Below are 17,878 nucleotides of genomic sequence, written 5' to 3' on the forward strand. Positions count from 1 at the left end.
AAAAGCACAAAATGAAAAGCAATAAATGAAAAGCGCAAATCAATACTCACCAAAGTTCTGCTAACACGAAATTAGCAGAAGGAGCCCAAAGGGTGGCGCTAAAGAGCTATAAAACCACGTAGTATGTCACTAAGTTCGTGTTTGTTGGCCGAAAATTCCTTGCTGTTTGTATGCAAGACAAGTTTGGGCCAACGCCCTTCGGACAAAAGTCCACGGTTTTGTTGGCCAACAATCCAATCGTGTGTACGAGGTTTAAGTCAAAATAGAAGCTTCCCTTCTTCTCTTACCCTCTGTGGATGATCAACCCCTTGGCGCCCGGCCGTACACCTATATGCAGCCTCTCGGCAGGTGGGCCTTGACTCCAAGCGGCGGCATATATGCGGCCCTGTGTTTACAACTTACTGTGCTGAGAATGTGCTCCCATTGTAGCCAACGGGGATTGTAAGCTCCCGATGCATACTTACACTCAGGAGCTTTCCGATCAAGTGAGCGCTGTGACAACCAATCACAGCGGTCACATGACTCGAATGTTTGTCTCCGTTTCCCGGCTTTTATAACTCTTAAAGGGCCGGGAGGCGGTTGGTGCGAAGAGGTTAACTATCGCTGCCCATGCAGTCAATGTAGCAGTCCAGGGGTTTGAAATCCTTGCTCTCCTTCCCTTTCTTTCTGTATGGCTTCCAGGGTGGATCTGAACAATTTAGATTGGTCAAAACAGTCGCATGCTAGTGCTGACCAATAAGAATTGTCCTGTAGAAAGAAGGGGCAAGAGTGGGGATTTCAAATCCCCTGGACCACTAAACCAGCTGCATGGGCAGTGTCCGCTACTTGTGGAGGTAAGTACAGTGGGGGCCAAGAGGGGTTAGGGTGTTCACATTTTTCTTAGTTCTTTTTTTCAGAAAAAAAAAAAAAACACTTTAAAACAAACAAAACGTGGACAATTAAAACTGAAATGATGAAAAAAAAGGAAACTGTCATTAGTAAAGGTTATCTACAGTAAAAAACCCTGTAATAATGTTAAGTAGGTGCAAAGATGAGCTTGAGCCCCTGAGCCTTTCCGATGAGGAAGAAAAGCAGAAGGACCCAAGAAAGGTTTATACAGGAAAGGCTGGCTTTTGTTGTCTACTATGTCATCTGCCTATATTTGTGGAGCTAATGTTCTCAACATGAGTATCCCAATTTTGTGACAGGTCTACTTTTAACGCTGAAAGGAGAAGCAATGTGTCCCTCTGTGTTTATGCAAGTTTGTAGTCTGACCTCCCTGCTATTCGGGACTGTTTCACCACAGAAGCTACTGTTTGAGCCTCCAGAAAGCACTTAGACCACAACTGCTTGCAGCAATGCTAACTGTTAAATATTCGCTACCGGTATGTAATATGAAGAAAAAAGCTAAGTATTTGAGTATTGACAAAGCACAAAAGAGTGCAAAGCCGCCCTAGTGTAACTCGGCTTTAATATGGCAAAGTTAAAAACACAGTTGCCATGACAACGTGTTTTGTGTGTGTGACATCCTCGCTCTCTTCCCCCCTGTATCCTGCTCTTGTGGGTTTGTGTTTCCCTGAAGAACAGTACCAGCTGGACCAGGCGCATGCACATTAGGATCTGCATGTTGAGTGCAGTGGTGCATAGCCTCGGATGTGCTGCCAGGATGTGGACAGCTAGGTTGAACGTTCACGGCTCCCCCCTTCCCCTGTCGGGATCTTGAGGTGGTTATAGGCGTGCCGTCACAGTGGAATCCTTACGCTGTATCTTCACACAATGTGAGTTTGACCATTGTAGTGTTTTTAACTTTACCATATTAAAGCCCAGTTTGCGCTCTCTTCTTTTGTGTTTTGTCTAGATGTCCCCACCACCCAGAGGATCCATAGAGGGCAGCAGCACCCTTTGACTTGTCTAATTATCACCAATCGCCAGCTGGCGGGATATACCAAACTCTTGCTCAGAGCACCTGCTAGTTTTTTCTTTTGTGTGTATTTTTTGATTTGAGTATTGAACATGAAATGTATATAAGCATAATGGTGTGCATGCTTTTTAATAAAGGTGTAACATCCAGCGTACTACAGTGTTAATACTCTTTGATGCATTGATAATATAACTGTTTTGTATTGCATCCACCAGGTTTGCTGGGATGGGTAATCTTCTTAAGGTTCTTACCAGGGAAATTGAAAATTATCCCCATTTTTTCCTGGATTTTGAAAGTAAGTTTCATGATGGAATCACAGGTCAATGGCTAAAAGCTTTTCCTTTTCTATCCTGATCTTCTATGAGTTGGAGGAATGCGGGGACTTCTTTGCACAGGAGAAAGCCGTCTGTTTGCATGTTGCTTTTGATCTCACCCACTTAGCACCTCTCTTCCTTTCTCTCCTTCTTGTTTCTGTTTTTCAGGAGCCAAATGGGAAACCTTTTAAAAGTTCTTACATGCACAGAGCTTGATCAGGGACCAAACTTTTTCCTTGACTTTGAAAGTGAGCACAATTCTTGCCTGGCTATGATGTCTGCACTAACACCACATTGCCTGGCTGTGATGTCTGCACTAACACCACATTTGCATGTCATCTGCTGCATCTTCTATTCAGATTTGCCAACAAACTGAAAGCGCTTTTAATAAACAATGTAGGGTTTTCTGCCACTAATGCCACACTTGTGAAAGACTTGGAGGCAGGCACTGTCATCGTGGGTCAGCACAGACATGGCATAGATACCTCCATTGATACTTTCCATGGTCTTGGGGCAGGGTGGGCACAGACAAGTAATTTACTGTATCTGGTTTTGGAAAAGAGGGCAATTGTAATTTTAGATGCCCTTCTAGTTTCAAAAACTGAGAATTATTGTTATATTTGGGTCTCGTTTGCACAGATGTGCTTAAGTATACGCCAATGCAAGGGGGTGTTTGCCCACATGGGCATGCACAGGTGTTCAGTGCATCCTCATGCAGGCAGTCTTAGTTAATCTTGTTTAAATAGTTACATAGTTAATCTTGTTTAAACTGACACAACCAACAAACTTGGACAGTCAGTGTGTTTTCGGGGACCCATGTCAAATTGAGAAATTGGCGGCAGCAGCTGTGTTCCAATTGACAAGAATGGGACTGCCTGCATGGGGATGCACTGAGCACCTGTGCAAAACTATGTCATCAAACACGACCCTTGCACAGGCGTACGCTTAAGTGCACCCATGTGATTGAGGGCTTAGGCAACTAAACAGGACTGGTGTTAGAACGTTTTTTTAGTTTATACTGAAGGTTTTTTTTTTTAACGTTCTGTATTTCTGAAGCCAAAACTTCTGCAAGAGTAATTTTTTTTTTTTTCTTGATTGGAATGGAACTTTAGTGATCCACTGTCCTCTTGTATCCTATGTCCCCATGACCCGCAACATTGATATCTACATATGGCTTAAGTTAAATGGGCATCTCTTAGAGCCTTCTCTTCTTACCACAGGGGTGCTCATAGGTTTTTTTTTTGTGTTGATAGATTCTCAGCAGTCTCTAAAAACTGAAGAGTGGAGTTCAAGTTGTGGCAAATCTGATTCTACTATTGCATGAGTTATATGCATGTTTTGTCCTATAAACCTTGTTTCTTGTCTACATTAAAAATACAGTTTAGACAGATAAGAGTGATATAGAACTAGGGTTTGTAATGATGCAGAAAGATAGTCAACTACTGGTGTAAGTTATTTGGTTCCTAGGCACTGAAGACATTTTACACTAGAAATCATAATTTATAAATTGCTTTACCTAAAGCAGTAAAAGGAGTTATGGAAAAAAAAAAGTTTTATTGAAAGGTAAGAGGGATTATTACAGGATTAAAGGGATTTTCCACTTTAGTTACATAACAGATATTTTGCTTGACACCTTGAGGTGTATAGTAATAAAGCAGTGAGTATGACTTTCACCAAACATGTACTGGTGGTGAATCAATTATTGGTATTTTTAAACTCTAATAAGATTAACCCATGGTGAATATCCAATTCAATGCTTTAAAATTCTGCCCTTTGTGTTGCATCTCTTAGCACAGTGGTCTCCAAACTGCGGCCCAGGGGCCAGATGTGGCCCTTTGTTTGCTTTTATCTAGCTATTGGGGCACCATTTCATCCACTGATGCCAACAATAGGGCATAATTCCCCTGTCTGACACCAATGAAGGGGGCACAATTCATCCCACTGACACCAACAATGGGGCCCAATGACATCACTGATGGGGCACAATTCCTCTCAATGACACCAACAATGGGGCACAATTCCTCCCATTTACAACAATATTGGGCACAATTACTCTCACTGAAACAACATGGAGCGTTATTTTTTTCCCAATGACGTTAGGACCTTTTCTACTCCCACTGGCCACAGCCTGGCCTTCCTAAAGTCTGCGTAAACTGGCCCTTTGTTTAGAAAGTTTCGAGACCCCTGTCTTGGCATCTAAACGTATACATTTAGAGATAAAAGCCTTCTGCTTATTCAGTAGACGAATAACAGTATGGAAAATTCAGTAACCTAGGGCAACCGATTATCGTTTATCTTTAGAAGATCTGAATCTGGCATTGTTTACTTTGTATATGTTTACTGAACAAATCAGTCAGGGCCAGTTTTGCCGGGCTTTGGTCTTGTGTCGACGGGCAAATGCAGCTTGCTTTAAGATGCATTCTGCTTGCATTTGGGATCAGTTTCAGATGCGCTGATTGACAGGTGCATTTGACCTGCTTTTGACCACCTAAGCTGCATCAAGCTGTTTTGTGATGCCATTTGAGAGGAGTGGTTCTGATGTGTGCAAATGCCTGTCGACAGAGACCCTTAGGTGGGCTTCTTCAGGACCACAGATCATTCAGCCTCCTCCCCAACATGCAGTATTTGAGCAGTAGGCAGGTTCTTCCCACAGCTGTCACATAATGACAGGTAGGCCCTCTCTTTCGCTGATTGACAGAAGCAATGGGATGTTATGAAATTACTGCCTGGGAGGGAAGTCCAGGGCTCTGGTTTACATCACTAAATATGATCATTCCAACCTAGTTTTGGCCCTGCTTCCCCACAATCGCTGCCCTGCACACAAAGTAAAAAAAAAACTATCCATTGACCACAAAAAAGCTATTTTGTTCATATGTTTTTCTAATGGCACAATCAAATCATGCTTTCCTTAGGGCCTGTACCAGTCAGCAGGGGATCCGTTCACGGATCCCTGCTAAATCTGAGCTGAACTGAACAAATGTCACTTTAACATCTGTTTAGTTCTCCCCACCCCATGTGCAACAGATTAGATCCTTTAATCCCCAGATCTGTCATGTTTAGGTTCAAAAAATTGGAGGAGAAATAAAAACCCTTTCCCTTTTTCCCCAGATCTAGCTATTAATCAGATGTAAATGGATGCACTTCTGTTGAGTGTGCTATGTAGCCCCCAGATCCAGTAATGCTCAGTATGCCAACAGCAACCTTGGCTTTGAGTCAGAGCTCTGTTATGCCAATCCCACTTCCTACAGTGCTGTGCAAATGCCCTTTTTACAAGGGCCACGTCACACCAGCATCTTTGCAGTGGAGCTTCAAATTGCTGGAATTGATGTGATGCAGACCTCTTAATTACAGTTGAGCTGGCCATACATTATACAATGTTCTTGTTCAATTTCCTTTAGATTTACCTTCAACTATGTAGTGCAAGGGCCTGCCTAATTACATTCAAATTGAAAGTGTTTGGGTCTGACCTCATATTTTATAATTTTGGTAAATCTAAAAATTGTACAAGAAAATTGTATAATGTATGGTCAGCCTTAATGACTACAAGTCAATATGTATGCTTAGCAAGCAATATAGATTGTGGGCAGGGCATTCCAGATCTAGAGTCACAATCACTATTTGCACCTGAAATGCTGACAGTTAAAAAAAAAAAAAAAATGTAGTCCCCTTGTGCAGCCTGTTTTTTTTTTTTCTGACTTACTAATTACAGGATAACTAAATCCAAACACAAAAAATGCAATATGCTGCAGTTTTGGGCCTTAGATGTGATGGCTGCATCACATCTGGTAGGATCAACGCACGTTGATCCTTCCAGAAATTGAGTGTCCTCATCACTTCCTGTGAACTGCATCAAAGTCTTCCTTCTTTCTATCTTGTGTAATCTACCGATTGCCCTGCCCTCCATGTAACAGATGAAGGAATCTGGACATGCTTGTGGTCTATATCAGGAAAGCAGCATAAGGTGACAACCACGTCTTTCTTCTTAGATACAGTAGAGGAGTGACGTGGCCACCCAGGAATAGGAAGTGTGTTGTCTGTAAAATTACTAGGTAAAAATAAAGCAAAAGAAGCTTGAAAAAAAAAAAAACAAATGCAGCCACCACACCAAAGAATTAGTAAGCTGGCATGTGTTACATTTTTGGTTTTGGGTTTAGACACCATGTTGATACCAGGGCTGGTTTAGTTGGTAGAGATTAGTCCTTTGTCTAAATATCAAAAACTAAAAGATTCCCACTGTGACACATCCCAAAATTTTAGGAAAAAACAGAACAAAAGTTCCAAAACAAACGGACTTTACAGGCACAAGGTGAGACGGCGACAATATAAAATCACAAAGTTTAATACAATCGATAAAATCTAATCTTGATAAAAACATAACCCCAACAAGGGGAACGTGTAAAGCGAGGTTAAATTCCCAACACTAGAATGGAAATGGGGCTTCCCTAGTATACATACACTATATTACCAAAAATATTGGGACGCCTGCCTTTACACACACATGAACATTAATGACACCCCAGTCTGTGGGGTTCAATATTGAGTTGGCCCATCCTTTGCAGCTATAAGAGCTTCAACTTATCTGGGAAGGCTGTCCACAAGGTTTAGGAGGGTGACTATGGGAATGTTTGACCATTCTTCCAGAAACGCGTTTGTGAGGTCAGACACTGTTGTTGGAAGAGAAGGCCTGGCTCGCAGTCTTCACTCTAAATCATCCTAAAGGTGTTCTATCAGTTTGTGGTCAGGACTCTGTGAAGGCCAGTCAAGTTCTTCCACCCAAAACTCGTTTATCCATGTCTTTATGGACCTTGCTTTGTACACTGGTGCACAATCATGTTGGGACAGGAAGGGGCCCTCCCCAAACTATTCCCATAAAGTTGAGAGCATGAAATTGTCCAAAATGTCTTGGTATGCTGACGCCTTAGGAGCTCATTTCACTGGAACTAAGGGGCCAAGCCCAACCCCTGAAGAACATCCCCACACCATAATTCCCCCTCCACCAAATGATTTGGACCAGTGCACAAAGCAAGATCCATAAAGATGAACTTTAATGGCATTCCAGTCTTAGTCCAGGGGTGGGCCAACTCTACATTGAACCCTACGGACTAAGACTGGATTGCCATTAAAGTTTGTGTGCATGTAAAAGCAGGTGGCCCAATACTTTTGGTAATATAGTGTTTATCTTCAAAGTAACATCTACAGTAAGTACTGGTGCCCCAAAATGTAACTCCAAATCCAGACTGTCTACGCATTTCATGAGAAGTGTCGCTTCTTCAGGACAAGTTATATTTCACTGACTACAATAAAGAAAACACATTGTGTATAGTTAGAGACAGTTCAATACTATATCACTAAAATCCCCAAATTTTGATGCAGACTTTATTTACACAGTGGTCTTTTTAGTCTATTTACCTGTATTCATCTTCTTTTTGTAGCGGTCCGGATACATCTTTTGCATTTCTGGATGGCATTCTTTTGCATGTGTGCATTTTTCTAATATTTTTCTGTATCCTCTTACATAGTCTTTGTACTAACATGCTTGTCTAACATAATGCATGCTGTTTGCTGGGTTGTTACAAAGGTTGAGTATTTTGTTTTCTGTTCTGTTGAATACATTGAATCTGTTTAATAGTCTAATGTTTTGGTGTTGATGTACTTGAAAAGACTAGTGCACTTTCATACTAGTGAAGCCCTTGTGCCCTCCTCAGCAGACTATTATATAATTAAACATTGTGCAGATACAGATATTTGCTTCCCACTGGCAGTAAGAATTTTGGATCCTGTGTGGGTGCCAATTCATAGAGTCTAATGGATTACCGATCTGCATCTGAGATGTTTTACAGAGGCACACACACACGCAGTTATATGTACATGTTTTGATGGTATCCTGCACTTCTCATTAAAGGGTATTTCTGCTCCTAAAGGGTCTGCCTGCCCTTTAAATAATGTCAGTTTTGGGTGGCAGTTTTTATTTTCTTATCTCTCAGGCACGCTAGAAAAAATATCTTCTGACCTATCCATCTGTCAAAATCTCATACTGGTTTACCCACTTGGGCCAGTAGAGGTGCCAGGAAATTCATTGGGAAGTCCTACGCTGTGCTTACTAAGAGATGATAAAAGGCATACCAGCATTTACCCATAACAGAAATGGAATTTTAAAAGCTGGATTGCATAGTAAATCCATCATTTCCCTTTTGGGATCCATAAAGTATTCTAAATAAACAAAGTGAACGCAGATGCAATGTGTACTTTTACACATAGGTGTCTATTAATAAAACATTTGTTGAAAGAATGTCAGATATTTGTGCATGCTGCACACATTTTGCCCATAATTTCAATAATAGAATAATCTCTCTGATCGTCGGCTCTGTCTAGAGCAGTGGTCATCAACCCTGTCCTCAGGGCCCACATGTAACATAGTTTCTGATAGTGGTGCACCAAAATGAAAATTCTGGACCGAAAATTCAGGATGCACTTAACCAAATATATATATATATATATATATATATATATATATATATATATATATATATATATATATATATATATATATATTTTATATATAATTGTATTCAACTTTTTAATTAACCACTTGCTTACTGGGCACTTAAACCCCCTTCCTGCCCAGGCCAATTTTCAGCGCGAGGGGAAAAAAAGCCGATTACCGGCGCTGTTTACATCACGTGATCAGCTGTCATTGGCTGACAGATGATCACATGGTAAGGGCCAGGATCGGCCCCTTAGGGCTAGTTTACACTTGCTTACAAACAAGGCTTTGGACACTCTGTTAAAGCTCTCTGCCAGTTAAAAGCTCCTGTCACTAAATAAGATGGTTAGCTTACAGTCCTGTTTACACCTTGCATTTGCTTGGTGCTTCGATGAGGCTTTGGCGGGGCTTCTGTGGAGGCTATGAAGCACAACGAAAGCGACATGGGGTATAATTTTTGAAGCAAAGCCAAAGCAAGGTGTAAACAGGACTGTAAGCTAACCATTTTATTTAGTGACGAGAGCTTTGACTTCAGAGAGCTTTACCAAAGAGTGTGTGAAGCCTTGTTTTGAAGCAAGTGTAAACTAGCCCTTAATGTGTGTTGAAGCTCAAGCAAGTGTAAATGAGCCCTTACTCTGATCTGTGATCAGCCGTCAATGACTCGCTGATCACAGAGCAAGGCGGTGAGCTGGCATCTTGTGCATGGGAGGATGTACATGCGCTGTAGTCATCTTTCGGCTATAGCGCAGGCGTCAAGAGGTTAATAACATGAATTTAAATATCAATTTATTTTCAGCCGCTAACTGCACCTTTTTGGCCAATGGGCTGCTTTTACACTGAGCAATTTTTAAAGCGCTTTTATGTTAAATAAAAAAAACTAAAAAAAAAAAAGCATCTTTTTAAATTCTTGTATGTCTTCACATTGGTCTGTTGCGCTTCCCCTTGCAGTGTTGAAAATCCTGTTTGGTGCATTTTTGGTGCAAATTTGGTCAGTTAAAAAAACGCCCCAAAAACACACTTCCCCATTGAAAACTCATCAAAAACGCACCCGTGTTGTGTTTTTTAATGCAGTTTTTGAGTCCCATGACCTGCAAAAAAACCCTAATAACCCTTTTTTCAGCTGATAATTTTTGCTGCTGATATATTCCCTAGTTTCTGAAATGCCTCAATAAGAAAATATATTGTATTTTGGCCACCTGGTGGAACCCTATGGCTAATGACCATAGGGATTGCCCTATTCAAGAAATTTCAAACACAATTTGTGCAGCATGTTTGAATGTGTCTGACATTCGTCCAATGATTGTTTTATAAATAGACCCCTAAGAGTTCTCTGTTGGCCAAAATGCAGATTATGCTTGTTTCAGCCTATACTTATGAAATATATGTATATTTACATACAGCTGTAAGTGATGAGAATTTTTTATTTTTTTTTAATGACCCTGTGACTGTATGGTCACCCTGTCCAAAAGAGCTATGTACAGTACTGTGGATAGTGGTACGGAGACTTCCCATTCCCAAAACAAATAGTTGGGCTGAGTGCTGCTTGGCCATTCACAGGAAGCTTTGAGTTTTTATGGATTTTAAGGCTTCCTCTGATTGGCTGAGGCAATGAGATGGAGAGGTGGGTGGATGACATCATGATTTCCACATCAGCCAATGAAAGCCTTGTATTCATAAAATACAGTGATCCCTGTGAATAGCTGAGCACCACTCAGCTCAACTCAATTTAGTTCCGAGAACACATAGTGTTAGTGAAGGACATAGCGTGTTTGGACCAGCGTTGTCTGAATGAACTATTTAAAGTTAAATGAAAGCTGAAGTTGGAATTTAAGCCCTCAATAGAGAAATTTGTTCTCAGAACACTGTCCCTGTACACAGTGGACAATATCCTCAGGGCTCTTTATGATTACAAAGGCAGACCTATTCCCGGGCCCTAATTTAACCATCTACAATTTCTTTTGAGCCTTCTCCATTGTTATCAGTGGACACATTTGTCCATTAGGCCCTTAAGGCCCAGGGGCTTGGCTTTGTCCACCTTAATATGAATTATTTAAACATCGTGACAAGACTCTATTTCCCTTTGTAGTCTATCAGTAGTTATTGGTAGACAAACCTTTTCCAGGTAAGCAACCTCTACAAACCATTAGGTACATTTTATTTGATATACAAACTTTGCCATGCTTCTTACAAAAAAGAAATCTATTTGATTAGTAGAATATAAAATGTGCCCTAAAATCAAATCAGATGTCCCCTTTGTGGAATACAGCGTGTGGGTTACATTGAGCCTCTTGGCAGCAGTACAGAATGGAATTAGATGGTGTTTCCTGAGAGGCGTCTTGGTTAGAATATTTCAGTTATTTGCGGACATTGCCTTTTCTAGAAGAAATAAAAGAACTGTGTTTCAAAGCATGGCCTACAAGGCTGCCCCAAGCTCTCATATTATATTTAACATGCATGTTATTTTTCTTTAGACTAGATCAGATTGGCAGTAGCACACACAGACATGTTGAAAGAGACAGGCTACACATTAGCGTATGGCGCTGGTCCACTTCTGGCCTATGCAGTCATTCCTCTGCAAGCTGTAGATGAAATACACTCGCTGTTTGGCTGCCAGGAGCATGGCTTTCCTAAAAATAGTGTTTCTGCACTTGGTGTCCAGGGATTCCCAGCTGAGATCATTGTCTGCGTACAGTAGCTGAATGGTTTTCACTTCTGTACTAGTTAAAGGACTAGTAAACATACAGTGCATCCAAAAAATATTCGCAGCGCTTCACTTTTTCCACATTGTTATGTTACAGCCTTTTTCCAAAATTTAAATTCATTATTTTCCTCAAAATTCTACAAACAATACCCCGTAATGACAACGTGAAATTGTAAGCAGCTGATTTCCTTTCCAGAAATCCAGATTGTAAACCCCCTTAATTTGTTAATATCCAAAACTAATTGAAGCCTCTGTGCCAAGGCCAAGTTTAGCAGTGTTAAGAGTTAACTTGATTCTAACTCTAATTTTGCCTACTTAAGTCCTATAGGTTCTAAAAACCAATTGTAAAATCGATTTAGTTTGTTTTCTATAGGCTGAAAAATTGGCAAACTTTAAAAAATTAATATGTAATCTCTTACACGCACACTAAATTAATGAATTCCTCGCGCACACCATCCAATTAACATATGGTGTGATGTCAACAGCTGCAGTACTTAAAGTTTTAAAATAAACTTTCTAATTAACATATAACCATGTTTATCCATAATTCTTTTTAATACTGTAATTGATTCATACAATCACAGTGTATAACAGACACGTTTCAGGCTGCCATGGCATCTGCAGATCAAAGGACTATTTTTTTTGTGAATGAAACTAAAGCCTGCATGTGATCATTGTATCATAGCTGCCATAGTGATCACATGGTCAGAAACAGTCCTGATTGGCTCTTGATTATTAGTTGATCTGACAGTTAGGAGTTTACACTGTGCAAAGAGGGTGTTGTAGATTATTGTTCACCAGTTCCTAGGCATTTTAAAGTAAGCATATTATGGAAAAAAAAAAACGATTTTAATGTGAAACCTTGTCAGAACAATTGGTATATTCAGAGATTTAGGCAGCAAAATTAAAACCTAAATCACATCTTCCCCTGTAAAAGTTGCCTGCCCCCCCCCCCCCCCCCCACAGTAGAACTACATTTTTTTTCAGTGCTCGTATTGCATGCTGTAGACAGATTTAATGCATACAGAGCTTCAGCCTAGCTCCACTTGACCTGCATTATTCAGAGGGTGATGCAAAAAAAATGTAGGTTCCAGATGGCTGTCAATACTAATGTTGGCCATACACAAAAATTCACTGTACTTTTGCTGACTTCACAAATGTCAATCGAAAGGACTTCAAATATCATCTGCTTTTAACATTACAAATAGATCAAGGTGAAAAACTGTTCTGCACACAGTAACTAAATTTGAGTGTCACTTTTACTTCCAAACTGAACTGCGATCACATCTGCAAAAATTTCTGGTTCTGAAGCTGCAAACATACCCCACTTTAAAATACCTGCCAATAATTCACTCACTTTTACTCTATGCTGATATGGTAAAGCCACAGTTTACCATATCTTGTAATAATTCTAATGAATTGCTAGTGAACATTGAATAACCCTTTTGGCTTTTTCGTGATGGTGCTTAATTCGTTATAGTTTTCCATAACTTGCTGCTGTTGTGAAATTCCCATCTATTTGATTGTAGATGCACAGCCAACGGATTGTGAGCGAGAAGTGTGGAACCAGGTCAACGCTGTCCTGCAGGACTCAGAGAGTATACTTACCGATCTGCAAGCATACAAAGGAGCGGGACAAGAAATACGAGATGTATGTCCTCCCACCAATTATGTGCAGTATAGTGTAACTGTAGCTAAATGACAGATGTGCGTGTAACATGAATGCTTTCAGAAAGAGAGGTGCAGTAGCCCATAGCAGGCAATCACTATTTATCTTTCCTTGGTCCCACCACAGTGAGATGACATTTTGGTTGTGATGGGTCACTACACAGGATGAGATTATCCAACTCTCCCTGATGGATTTCTAGTTTATTGTAGAATTGCTTTGAAGAATGCAGTAGGAGGATTGGGAAGTCAAAGATGGATGGGCTGGAACCAGGCTAGAAGCTATTGCAGGGGAGACCTTTTATAACTGGACTTCCCAGGAAACCTAAGGAGCCATGAAATATTTCAGGCACTTGATTAAATTAAAGTCTGTGTGCTAAAATTACATTTTGTAATTGAACAATATCAAAAATGACTCTCCTATTTTAGTTTACAGTGACTTTGATATACATATATATCCCTTTTTTACTCATTTTTTTAATAATGATCTTTTTTAAAGGCATATATAGATTTACTGTATGTACGTCTTTGGGAATTGATGCACATTTTAAGAATCCACCCGATTTTCTACCTGTAAATGGGACATTTGGGTGGAAGACCCTTTAGAGACCATCTTAAGGCTAATGTTTTAGATAGTGGTGATGTGTTAGAACCCCTCTTAGGTTTTTATCACTTTTGGTGCTTTTGCTAGGTAGATTTCCTGTGTTTTTCCTGATGACCATTGCCTTTGGGACTGAAAGAGAAGCCCACATTTTTAGTTTTTACCAGAACAAGAATAGAGGGGGATATCTTCGGGAGCTATCTGAGAGGATATACCCTCATTATGAAGAATTCTTATGCCCCGTACACACGGTCGGACTTTGTTCGGACATTCCGACAACAAAATCCTAAGATTTTTTCCGACGGATGTTGGCTCAAACTTGTCTTGCATACACACGATCACACAAAGTTGTCGGAAAATCCGATCGTTCTAAATGCGGTGACGTAAAACACGTACGTCGGGACTATAAACTGGGCAGTGGCCAATAGTTTTCATCTCTTTATTTATTCTGAGCACGCGTGGCACTTTGTCCATCGGATTTGTGTACACACGATCGGAATTTCCGACAACGGATTTTGTTGTCGGAAAATTTTATATCCTGCTCTCAAACTTTGTGTGTCGGAAAATCCGATGGAAAATGTGTGATGGAGCCTACACACGGTCGGAATTTCCGACAACAAGGTCCTATCACACATTTTCCATCGGAAAATCCGACCGTGTGTACGGGGCATTACTCTTGTCTACAGAGCAGAAAGTAAAATGTCCCCAGAGGGACAATCACAAATGACAAAAAATTACAAGGTTAAACGCTTCCCCTAACGCTATACAAAATGAAAAAAATGGCTTGATCTACTTGTTTCATATGCCCCTTACACCCTGGCTTCCAGCATCTTCCCTAGATGAGAGATGACGCTGTGCAGGAGTGCATTCTTGTAGAATTTAAAGAAGGCCAATAGTTGTCACCCATATCTAGGTGAAAGGACTGAAAGTCGAAGTGTAAGGTTTTTTTTTTTTAGGGTATAAATTAGTGTTTTTTTTTATTTGAGAGGTAGAGGACTAAGAAAATAAGCAGGCCTTGCGTTTTCATGCAAAATCCATTTTGGTTACTTTTCTGCTTTTTACTTTTCTGCAATTATTTTTGCAAGACATTACTTTTTTTTTTTTTTTTCTTCTTAGGCTATTCAAAATCCAAATGACATCCAGCTGCAGGAGAAGGCTTGGAATTCAGTGTGCCCCCTGGTTGTCAGGCTGAAGCGGTTTTATGAGTTTTCGATAAGACTTGGTAAGTTTTTATCTTGTAAGCAGGAGCTTGGAAAAGCTACCCCCTAACTCCTGGGTCTACACCTCACCTACCCTTGGTATTGGCTGTTCTGTCACTCTGGAATCTAAACCATCAGAATTGTGCAAATTCTTAAAGGGTTAGCCCACCAAAAGCAATATACAGTATCCCACAAAAGTGAGTACACCCCTCACATTTTTTGTAAATATTTTATTATATCTTTCCATGTGACAACACTGAAGAAATGACACTTTGCTACAATGTAAAGTAGTGAGTGTACAGCTTGCATAACAGTGTAAATTTGCTGTCCCCTCAAAATAACGCCCAATTAGCCATTTTCCCTCCCCAGTGTCATGTGACTTGTCAGTGTTACAAGGTCTCAGGTGAGAATGGGGAGAAGGTGTGTTAAATTTGGTATTCGCTCTCACTCTCTCATACTGGTCACTGGAAGTTCAACGTGGTACCTCAAGGCAAAGAACTCTCTGAGGATCTGAAAAAAAGAATTGTTTCTCTACATAAAGATGGCCTAGGCTATGAGAAGATTGCCAAGAACCTGAAACTGAGCTGCAGCACGGTGGCCATGACCATACAGTGGTTTAACAGGACAGGCTCCACTCAGAACAGGCCTCGCCATGGTCGACCAAAGAAGTTGAGTGCACGTGCTCAGCATCCTATCCAGAGGTTGTCTTTAGGAAATATATGTGTGAGTGCTGCCAGCATTCCTGCAGAGGTTGAAGGGGTGGGGGGGTCAGCCTGTCAGTGCTCAGACTATACGTCTGCATCAAATTGGTCTGTGAGAAGTGGGTATAGTTGCAATTTGTTGGATACAGAACCCGCCAAATGTCAATTAAATGGAGGTTGTAAATAGCCCGTGGAGCAGGAAGGGGTGGAATTTGTGTGGAAATTAGTTTCCTGTAACAGTAACACATTGACCTGTTGTTTATGCATTTGGTAGAGGATTTGCCCTCTCTTTGATGCAATATTAAGGCCATTTACGTTTTAGGAGCAAGATTTCAAGCGAGGACGAGATAGTACTGTGTGGGCCATAGTGGAATAAGAAAAAGAAAGTCATATTATAGACAGTAGAGGGGGAGGAGGGGGAACTTGTAGGGTGGCAAAGATATACCAGGACAAAAACTAGGTAGGGAGGACACCTAAATAAGGAGCCTAACAAATCTAAGGGGTCCACCAAAACGGGACACCACGTGAGAAATCACGTAAGAAGGCACGGTTCGTGCCCGACCTATTGGGGGTGGGGGGTTGAGGTGGAGCCGTGAGCCCAGTAGCATAACAGGCATATATAGCTTAACTGAGGCACATCAATGTAACAAGACATTTAAACAGCATAACACAGATCAGATCATCTGTGAAGGAGGGTGGCGGTCAGCGTGGGCAAATAGCTCCACACAAGCCTACCCTCTCCTTCACAGAGGAGATATCAATCCATGAGATACCATCATTGGGGGGGGGGGAACATTTTCGACACATACTATCCGGGGGCCCCAGTAACAAATCTCTGTAGTAATACTGAAATCGGTAACAATGTGTAATAACATTTTAAGGTGAGACTGGTGTATGAGAAACCATATATGGAGAGCTATAGGAGCCCACGTGGATAATGGCAAGAGACCATGGACCCAGTCAGTCCATCTGTCGGCCCCTCCACCCGTATCCAGATGGGACATTTCCGCTAAACACATTAGATTAGACCAGTGCAGTAAAATATATTAGAAGCTCAACAATTGTATATTCAAATCAAACATTAGAAATTTGCAGTCCCGTAGCCTCTCCCGAGCCCCAGCTAGGTACAGCACACTAGCAAAGGGCAGGGAGAAGGCCCGCCAATTTGGTGCACCAGCTGTCCTGAGGCATTAGAGTACGTAGCAGGCCATCTTGTCTCCCATCGTAACATATCCGGCTGTAATCAGGTGGAACAGATGAGGTAAAAAGAACCCCCCCCCCCCAAAAAAAAAAATTCTCTTGCTTAGGAGACGAGAGATAAGCAGAGATAAGAGAGAGATAAGCAGTGTACTGGGATGGTGCTAGTCATATGGGGAGCGTTGCAATGGCTTCAAGCAACTTCCTATGCCCCTGTACACACGATAGGATTTTCCGATGGAAAATGTGTGATAGGACCTTGTTGTCGGAAATTCCGACCGTGTGTAGGCTCCATCACACATTTTTCATAGAAATTTCCGACACACAAAGTTTGAGAGCTTGCTATAAAATTTTCCGACAACAAAATCCGTTGTCGGAAATTCCGATCGTGTGTACACAAATCCAACGCACAAAGTGCAACGCATGCTCCGAATAAATTAAGAGACAAAAGCTATTGGCTACTGCCCCGTTTACAGTCCCGACTTGCGTGTTTTACGTCACCGCGTTCAGAACGATCGGATTTTCCGACAACTTTGTGTGATCGTGTGTATGCAAGACAAGTTCGAGCCAACATCCGTCGGAAAAAATCCATGGATTTTGTTGTCGGAATGTCCGATCAATGTCCGACCGTGTGTACAGGGCATTAGAGTTACCTTAATCTTCCGTAGAGGTAGGATGACGTGGTCTAGGGTCAATAGAATGTGATCCGTACCTTGGGTGCCTGCGTCGTTGTGGGAGAGGGTCTCGTGTTTGCACCCTGACCCTGTCATCTGGCGGGTCCAGCCAGTTTGGTACATCAGTTGGGTCTTGCTCCAGAAAGCTGAAAAAGGCTGAGAGTTGATCCAGGTCGGAGAGGACAAATTTATGCTCAGCCCTGGTCACCATACTGAAAGGGTGTCCCCACGTGTAGGTTGCTCTGGCTTGACATATCAGGTTAAGCAGTGGGCGGACCATGCGGCGCATGTGGAGAGTGTTGCGAGAGAGATCTGGGTATAGGTGGATAGCAGAACTGTCAAAGTCCACGGGACCCAGACACCATGCCTTGCGCATAAGTTCTTCTTTAAAGGTGAAATAGTGAACCCTGCAGAGGACATTGCGTGGGCGGTCACTATGTTC

General features: G+C 41.4%; 1 protein-coding gene across 2 annotated transcripts in view; it reads left to right on the forward strand.

Annotated features, from left to right (window-relative positions):
• CYRIA (CYFIP related Rac1 interactor A) overlaps positions 1-17,878 on the forward strand; it is a 144,343-nt gene that overhangs the window by 88,326 nt on the left and 38,139 nt on the right. The window contains exons 3-5 of one of the 2 annotated variants that reach the window (XM_073625350.1): positions 2,116-2,195; positions 12,929-13,050; positions 14,782-14,887. In XM_073625350.1, the coding sequence (XP_073481451.1) occupies positions 2,126-2,195; positions 12,929-13,050; positions 14,782-14,887 (298 nt within the window). In that variant the 5' untranslated portion in view covers positions 2,116-2,125. Of the gene's footprint in view, positions 1-2,115; positions 2,196-2,382; positions 2,463-12,928; positions 13,051-14,781; positions 14,888-17,878 lie in introns of both variants that reach the window. The other variant, XM_073625349.1, reaches the window with a different exon arrangement.

This window comes from Aquarana catesbeiana, linkage group LG04, assembly GCF_042186555.1.
Source record: "Aquarana catesbeiana isolate 2022-GZ linkage group LG04, ASM4218655v1, whole genome shotgun sequence".
Lineage (NCBI taxonomy): Eukaryota > Metazoa > Chordata > Amphibia > Anura > Ranidae > Aquarana > Aquarana catesbeiana.